General features: G+C 44.6%; 1 protein-coding gene across 1 annotated transcript; it reads right to left on the bottom strand.

Annotated features, from left to right (window-relative positions):
* Positions 1 to 383: 383 nt before the first annotated feature.
* On the bottom strand, positions 384 to 4,041 carry ARMC3 (armadillo repeat containing 3). The gene has a single exon (XM_069626988.1). The coding sequence runs from the start codon at positions 3,896 to 3,898 to the stop codon at positions 1,322 to 1,324; it is 2,577 nt and encodes an 858-aa protein (XP_069483089.1). The 5' UTR covers positions 3,899 to 4,041; the 3' UTR covers positions 384 to 1,321.
* Between the last annotated feature and the right edge of the window lie 5,299 nt (positions 4,042 to 9,340).

Below are 9,340 nucleotides of genomic sequence, written 5' to 3' on the forward strand. Positions count from 1 at the left end.
CTGCCAAACTGCACCGCATAGTCACTAATATTATTATTTTATACCACATACCAAACTAGCCAAATCTAAGCATGGTAAAAAAGATTCAAAATAGCTCACCGCTCCACATACATCAAAATCCATTCACAAATTATGTGACCCTGTAACCTCCCACTCCCCAGGCTAAAGACAGAATCCAGGCATTCATTGTTGACAGCAGCAGAATTGGTTGGCAAAGCTATGATGTCACACCAATGGAAAACAAACTTTAGAAGCGTGTGATAGATACCCTGTGGACAAAATGACCAATCCATTAATAATATTTAGACAATGGTCATATTTTTATCCCTGGGTTCTTAATGTTATATAGCCAATGAGAGCTGAGAGTGCTGTGCAGAACCAAGTGAGGACAATATTAATTTATTTAAAGATCCATAGACTTCAGGATTTCCCTTCTTCCCCATGAACAAGCAGAGAAGATTTTGCAGGATGAGCAGTGTGCCGAACCATTTCATTCTTTAAAGAATAAAGAAATTAAAGAATAAAGAAATTAAATAAAGTGTTTGCCCTGGATGTTCATACAGAAACAACACTTTACTGTTCTCTCTTACCTCTTATGGTAATAAAGATGCACGCTACATTGGAGGATTTCAGATCCATCACTGTTTACCCAAGTTCCATTCCAGCCCTCTTATCTAGCCCAAGACCTGGCTTTGCCCTGAAAAACATCTTTGAAACTTCCCTCTGTTCCATGTTGCTCTTTCTGTAGCACCCTCTGTAGCTACCCGTAATTCTCCTAAACCCTCATGCTGCCAAAGGTCAGTCAAAGCATGAGCTCACTGGTGAGGAGTGACGTTGGATAAATAGCAGCAGTTGTTAAAAAATAAATAATACTGACTGGCACCATAGCATGCTCAGATCCAGTGGGCCCACCAAGTAGTGATACAGAAGGCAAAGGGACTGTTATAGCTTGGAGACCATTTGCCTCAGGCCTGCACACAAGACATTTTCCCTCAACCTTAAAAGAACCTGAGGAAAAAACTGAATTCATTGTTGTTACCTATAATCCACGGATGTGACAATATGGCAATAGAAAATACTCTTGGGTAGTGCTCCTTTCATTGAGAGGCAAATGCTGATAGACCAGGCATTAACAAATGGTGGTCACAACATAATGCAAAATACACAAATAAAAAAAGATACAAAGCCAAAACATGTTGAAACCTTACTTTCTACATTTTCTGCAGAACAAACCATGTAAATGCAAATGAGCGGCAACAATGAACCAATTTTTGCTAGATACAAATACCGCTGTACAGATCATAAGGAGACTTGGAGAAAGCTAAATATGCTGATAGAGGTCTGCTTCTGTGCTACCCACTTTCATCAAGCGGCCCGGCTGATGCATTAGATCAACAATATATGCTTCAGGAGGACGCAGAACCTCTACCGTCCCAGAGGGAGAGCCCTCCTGTAAGTTAACTTCATTCCACGCTCTATAGTACTCTCCACGAATGAGGTAACATCCAATGCCAATTCGATCTGCTAAGACCTTGAAAAGTAAAGCTCTGTGGCAGAAGATCCCTTTGGTGATGGCCCCAATAGGAATGACATTGGTTTTCAGTCTAAATTTTAGCTCACTGATGTGGAGCTCCCAGCCAAATTCATTCAATTTGTCCTTCTCGACGGGACCACCCATCTTGTTTGCAACAAACTGTGCCAACAACACAACCTGGTCCTTGGTATTAGGATGTGGAAGAACTGCGTGAGTAACATCATCAACATAGTTGTGCAATAGAAAGTCAAAAGGGGGAAACCATGGCTTTTCATGCACGGTCTCTAACGACATTTTACGCAAGCTGTGCTCCTCTTCATCTTTTAGTTTCTCCTCTTCTTTTTTCGTTTTTATCTTACCTCTGCTTACTTTCTCTTTAAGGCTGCCTCGACTAAGCGAGGGGGAGCGCCCAGAAGAAGTTTCTTGCTCCACAGGTGAAGACACCCTCCTCTCCTTTCGACTGACAGAAGTTGGAGATCGGCCAGCAGAGGCGTCTGGTTTTTCCTCCAAAGAAGGAGACTGGGGTCGGGCGTGTTCAGCTTGTTTGGCGTTAACCAAGATGACTGCACGGTGATCATTGACTTCTTGCTTGCTCAACTCTTCCAGTGATAAGATTTTTGCATCAGATTTTATGCGACCGCAGTCATAAAAACCATCGCTGATAATGTTGATGGATGCCAAGTAACCCTTCTGGCTGTATTTCAGAGATAGATTATTATCGAATAATTTGCTCTGGGCTCCTTCACTGAAATGATTCCGGCGACTCGTGGATAGGTTAATTTCTTTAAGAATTTCCAAGGCCCCTAAACTGTATAATTCTGCAGCCGTCAACTCATCATTCGTACAGACCATAACTGCCCAGCATGCATTTCGTCTAACTTCGTCGTATTTAGATTGCAGTAGTTGCACGAGTGGCTTCAGTCCCCCCGCACTTCTAAACTCTGCTCGTGCATCAGCATCACACGCCACTGCTGCCACAGTGAGAGCGGCCTTGGACAGCACTATGCTATTGGAGGATTGCAGGGGCTTCACAATTGCTTGCATAACCCCATGGGCTTGAATACTAAGTCGCAAAGCGTCTTGGGAAGCCATGTTTATGACAACGGTTGCACAGTGAGCAACAGTCCCATCCTTGTCATCAGACAGCAGCTTTATCAGGAGTTCTACACCTTCAGCCTCCATCACAGCGCTTGCATTGCTAGGATTATTGGTGGTTAGATTAGCCAAAGCCAGGACTGCAGATTCTCTCACGTCACTATTGTCACTCCCAAGCAAACGCACTATCTGGGGTATGCCTTCCTTTCGGAAAAGGTCCTTACTGGACACACTCGAGCACATGATAGAAATGGCCTGGCAAGCAGCAGACCTCACGTCATCATTCCCATTCACCAGAAGAGTGACCAGGGTGTGCTCAGCTTCTTGGTCGCTGAGCATTTTTCTATTTTCATTATTCTGAGCTGCTTTGCCTAAAGCCATGGCTGCGTTTGCTTGCACTTCCGGGATGGGGGAGGTTTCCATGAATGTAAGCAGCTGCTTGAGTCCGCCTGTTTGCTGTAGCAACTGCATGGTTTCAATGTCTTCCAGGCAATGGATCACCACTGACAGGGCCTCCACGTGCAGGTCGTTCAAGTCCTTCAGCTCCAGGATCTTCAAGAGCTGGGCCAGGGCGTCGTTTTCTTTCAGTTGCAGCCTGGCTTCTGCATCATAGCTCAACGTAGCGAGCGTTTTCAGGGCCAGTAACTGTATTATGGGGTATTCCGACTTCAGCAGTTCCAGTAAGGGGGGAACCGCCTGCAGCTGGCAAAGAGCAGCTCGGCTCTGAAAGTCCTGCACCAGCTGGTAAATACACTCAACGGAGTTCTTCTTAACGTCGGGGTCGGGGCTGCTCAGCAGGCGGACCAGGGGTTCGAGCCCGTTGTGCTCCAAGATTTTGGCTTTGCTAGTGAACTCAATGGACATGTAGGCGAGGCACAGGCTCGCGAACTCGTGGGTGACCGTGTCCTCGTCGGGCGCCAGTCGGGCGATGAGCACAGGGAAGAGCTCCACGGTGCGCAGGCGCTGCCGTGCCTCGCTGTGCGCAGCCATGCTGCCCATCACCATGGTGGCATTGCGCCGGACCACCATGTCCTCGTGGCCGATGAGGCTAAGAAGTGGCTGGAGAATCCCCAACTCGAGGAGCGTCGCCTTGTTCTCGTCCCCCTTGTTGGCGAACTTGTACAGCGATTCGCAGGCTTTGTTCAGTACCTCCTCCTCTGGCGACTGCAGCATCAACACCACCGTGGCCACCTTCTTGCTTTCGATTGGCAAAGGATCGAAGACATCCTTTGGCGGCGGCTCGGCTTCCTTCTTGACCTTTTTCCCCATCCTGTCGCTGAGCTCTTAGGCTTCCACGCCGGCAGCGTTGACCCCTGTGCCGCTCTGCTCCCCGACAGCTCTGCTCGGCTCTGCCTCTTAGCTTCTGTGTTGTTGAACACTGTGCAGCCGACTGCAGCCACCGCTGTGGTTGATGTTTGGTCGGTTGCTACGATACAGCCCGCGCAGGAAGACTGCGCATGCGCGCGGCTGCTACACGGTGACTTTCCAATTGCAAATTCCAAAACATACCGGCGCCAACCATGAAAAATATGTGAAAATGCAATTATGCATTGGCACGAACTCAAATAAGGGGCCACGAACGAATTCGGCAAACTTGCCTTTACAAAGACATTTTCAGTTATTCACTGCATTTCACATTTTATCTTTTTTTTTCAAATGTAACTTCGAAATTCCACAAAATGCAGTGCCATCAACAGCTAAAGCTATTCCTTCGACACTCTTCCCCGGCTCAGTACTTACTCATTGTGGCGATCTGCTTTATTAAAGAAACCTTTCCTAAAAATCTTTTTTTTTCTCTTTCTCCCCTTTATCCCCTATCTAGGGTACAAAGCACCACAATCCTCATATTTTGCTAAATGCGCTTGGTTAAAACCGCAGAATCACCTTTCAGGCCTATTTGCTGTGTCTCAACTGTTATATGCACTTACTCTGTGCAGACTTTTATTGTCTCAGAAATTCAAGGGATCTGAACGACCGTTGTTTTTCCCCATTTTCCCACCCTCCTTGAGCGCTTTGAAACACTTGACTGTGTATAGGCGCTTTATAGATAAACATTACCATTCCCATTCCCATTGCTTCTGTCCAGTGGCCCAATAGCCACCTAGCCTGGCTTTGTAAGAATGTATATATTCAGCAGGCGTGCGCCAATTTATAGAGCATGTCCAATCCCAGCACAATTGTCATCCTGTGTGTGAGAAAACAGCTCGATTGTTGCCCGACAAGTGAATGGTCCATATTGACCTTAGCATAGGGTGCTGGGATGGCCACAAAGGGAGGGGGGAGTGTGGGGGTGTTCCCGGCTTCCTCCACTGCAGCTCCTGGTCTAGGCATCTCACATTCTGTCAGTCTTTCATGAATGTGTCTATGGTCAGATTAGGGTGGGCCTCTTAACACCTCTAGAGATGAACAACTACTGGTTAATGTTGCCCTAACTGTGGGTTGCCAGGATGGCCAGAACAGAGTGGAGCTCAGGAGACTAGGTGGGGCAGGTATTCCCTGCTTCCTCACCTGCATCTCCAGGTTTAGGTGTCCCACACTCCTTCAGGCTTTCATGAATGTATTTATGGTCAGATGACTGTCTAAAGATGAAACTCTACTACTTGGAGTTACAGAACTAGCCTGGACAGCGCTGGTGAGCTCACCCTCCTGACAGTGATTCATATGGATGTAGATGATATAGTCATGTGGGATTGGTCACGAAAAGGCACTCTTGAGTTGAGTCTTAGGATCAATTCATTTAAAATGGAAAGTGTTGCTCCACACAACTGACTCCGTGCGAACTGATGCTTTGGGTGGGTAGACATTCACACATTAATGTCTCGGGAGGATAGCTCAGGGGCAACCTGCTCGCTTTGGAAGCAAGACGACACAGAGTAACACATGTTCGATCCCTGGGTCCACGCTTAGAAACCTCTGGGTATTAAGCGTGTTATAAATAACCTATCCTATCATATCATACTGGGTGGTGACATGTTAGTCTCCATCCATTCCCTTCAGAGAGTTCCACATGAACATGATGTGTGGTTATTTGCACTGCACATGCTGATAGTGTACACATAGAATGTAAGGACTCAAAAGTGGGGGTTCTACCCTGCCTCCCAAGTCATGGCCACTTTCTATTAAGAAGGATGAGTATTGTTGCATGCTCGACTTTTAGAGGGGTCTCTATACTTGGTGTAAAGTCAGAATGCCACACTTGTCTACACGCAAAGCTGTCTGTTGCTAGCTTGTTCGACTATTTATTGGAAAGTAAACAGAACAGGCGTTTGCCAGCTAGACAACGGCCTTAAGGACTCCAGGGTTGGTTCCCTGCCAGTTTGAATCTGCATTGCTCTGAGCAATCACACCCATCCTTCCTCACCCTTATAGCTAGGTCTGCTCTAGAGTGGCGAAACAGCAACACAAGCATCATCATCTGAATGTACGTTCCCGTGAAAGCTATTCTTGCATTGCCTGCATCCTAAAGCCAATTGGGTTCATATATGACTGGTTTTGCCCCACATCGGCAAGAGCTCTTAGTTGGCTGCTCAGATATAGGTTCAACCACCATGACTCCAGCTTCGTTGGTGTTGATCTCTTGTGTGCCATGACACTGGCTATTATAATGCCGTGAAGCGGCAACATGATGTTAGATGGCACTACATATCAGTGCCCTAGATACTGTTAGTATATTCTGAGCATGGCCCTATAGGCTTCAGGGCTACAGAAATAGGACCAGAAGAAAGTTTAATCCATGCCTGGCTGAAAAGCTTAGTCCTAACTTTAATATGCTCCGGGGTTATTAAGACCATGGGCATTGATCGGGTAGCAGGTTGCATACCCAACCAGCACACCCAGCCATGTCTGTGATGCTTGGGATAGTTGGAATTTATTTATTTCAGTTCTTAAAGTGAACCCGTGAGCCTGTGGTTTGGGGTCTCCCCTGGAGACAAAGTGTATTTGCCGTCATGCTCTTTTGGATTTTTCATTGACAAGTCCTACGCTGACTCTGTATGTCTGGGGTCTAGCATTTCATGCTTACAGGTTTGTTGACATGAGTGCTTTGCCTAGTGTAGTCTTTGAGGCTTCTTGGAGGATGCCCTTAGTTTGGATCTGCTAGTGTGAGGCATATTAAGTGAGTAGATGCTTTTGGAAGTGGTGCATCACCTCCTCTTTTAGTCTGTTGCCTGCTTTTCAAAGTTGGTTCCCGGTGGCTTCTCCTGCTTTTACCTTTCTAGTGGAGGACGGTTCCTCGCTAGTATTGTTTCCAGTACTGCTTTCTACTTTGCCACTGCCTTAAGGTGTTGGCTGATGGCCCATTTTAGCTGGTCCCATTATGCTAGGGTTTCCCCTGGGACACCCTGGTATTTGGGTCAGTGATTTTAAGATGAGATTGGTTTTCACGCTCTGGTATCCTGGTTAGCTGTGGGGATGGTGCCCAGGTTGACCTCCCACATGATATCACATGGATTCTGGTTTATCAAATGAAGGGACCTGGTTTAGTGCCATTCTGCCTCTCCAGCTTTTCTCCTCTCCTAGTTGCTGAATGCCTGGATCGATGTTAGACTACACTTCTCTAGCCAGGCTGACCCATTCTGCGAAGTGGTGATCACAGTCTTCAGTGGGAAAGTAAATGTGTGTGTGGTTATGTGTGTGTGTGTGACATTTTGAGTGTTTATTATAGTGTGTAATGCCAGAAACTAAGTGCCTTAAGTTTCACATGCACAATAAACATCTTGTGGGAAAAACCGAACCATCAAAATCCATATGTTGTCATAGCTATAATGCTCACATGTGGAAATACAATTGTATAATGTATATTGAGTACTATAAGTAAGCATTTGTCCATCTGTTTATGCTGCAATCCATCCCAAATAAGAAGAATAAAGTAAGTCCCCACACGGATGGTAACACGCGTTCAAGTCCCCACAATGATGGTACCGTACACGCGAGTAAAAATAAGCATTTTTACAAATATGAAGTTGGATCCTGTATTATGAATTTTCTCTGAACATAGTTCTGCTATTAGCCCATTTCTAAAACATTGGGAAGGGTTAGTTAGTCCCCACAAGGTAGGTATCCACACATAGTCCCCACAAGGTAGGTAAAACGTGTATGTGTGTGTGTGTGTGTGTGTGTGTGTGTGTGTGTATATATATATATATGTGTGAGTATGACTGAATGCACGTGTGTGTGTGTGCAAGTGTGCTATTTGTTTTTTTAAGTGTATTTATTTATAGTAGATTGGCTTGATTATCAAAACTTTCGCTAATCATTTGAGAACAAAATATAAAACATCCTCATACATAATTATTACACTAAAAAGAAAATAAATGAAGATAAAAAAATTACAATTCTATTGTTGCATATATAGTATACAAAATACCTTACACAACTGTTTCAATTAGAACTACACATTTGGCAGACCTTAAAAGAACAATTTATACAAAATATCAAAAATGTGAAACCGTGAAGAGCTATGTCGAGCTTGTTATACAGATCTTATGAAAATTAGAAACACTACAAACAAGTTGAAATGCCAATCGACTACATTAATTCTAACTTACACTACTTCACGTAAGAGGGCATCTCCTTGCGTCATGACAATTGATATTAGTTCAAATATTTGTTTTAAAAACTTTACCAAAGCTAAAATACAAAAACATTTTTGTCTTTTTGTCTCTTTCTGATCTAATACTTGATGTAACCGAATGACAAAGATTTGTAAAAAGTTTAGTAAAAAACTAAATACAATAAAAAAAGAAAAAAAATGAAAGACATTTGTGTGCTTGTCATAAGTCTATTCCATAAAAACTGTACTATTAACATGTTCAGTTGAGTGAACATGAGATTCAAAGTATTTGATTCTGTGTTTTGTCAATCCAGTGCCGTCGATAACTAGATGAAAAAGTGTAATAGTGCAATTTTCTGTGCAAAGTCTGCAAGATCTAAGTTGGTGCAGAATATTCCATTAAGGTCCTAACATTGTCATATCCACCATCCCACCTCCCCGATTATTACGATTCGGGCCAGCTCGCTTGCGCATGACTAGTTTAGCAGTCACTTCTTTTTCGACCAGGCTCTAGTTTGGACGTCACCTTCCTTTCCAACCCACTCTCTGAGCTGGTACTATCAAAGACATCTCCGTCCCATTGGTCGGGGTCCCAGTCAACACCTGCGGAGGCAATTAATATTGCTACCCAACCCTCCCTTTTCTCTTTAAATATGTATATCGAGCAACTCTCACAGCAGCTCGCTCGGCTACTGCTTGATATATATCAGCCTTGTCATGATACAATTTCATTTGAAGCTGCTGCATAAACGCAATCTGTTTCTCAGCAGCCAGCTCCTTCTCCAAGCTTAAAACGTGCACCTGCAGTTCTACATTCTGTTGGTGTACCCTTCTAAACGCATGCAACAAAATCCACCCATCTACCTAGGGCACAACACTCCTTCCCCTTCTCTATGGGCACCTGTTGCAGGATAAAACATCAGGGTAATACAAATGTAAAGCTAGAAATTCTTACATTCCACAATCGTTATGTCAACAGTATTGTATCACATTAAGAATGATGCTTGAGTGAAAAAATATGTGTAATTAGAGCTCACGTCTAACACACTAGTGGGGATAAATGCAGGGAGGGGAGCCAAACAACAGAAGTGTAACTATCTAACCCTGCTGGACGAACACCCTGTCCCTAAAAACGGGATGCCTATCCCTGGGCAGCGTGT

The sequence above is a fragment of the Ambystoma mexicanum genome, chromosome 6p (genome assembly GCF_040938575.1).
Source record: "Ambystoma mexicanum isolate Mex_15411 chromosome 6p, UKY_AmexF1_1, whole genome shotgun sequence".
NCBI classification, from domain to species: Eukaryota; Metazoa; Chordata; class Amphibia; order Caudata; family Ambystomatidae; genus Ambystoma; species Ambystoma mexicanum.

Coding starts and splice junctions, on each gene's coding strand:
- ARMC3 (XM_069626988.1), bottom strand. CDS start 3,898: ATGGGGAAAAAGGTCAAGAAGGAAGCCGAGCCGCCGCCAAAGGATGTC.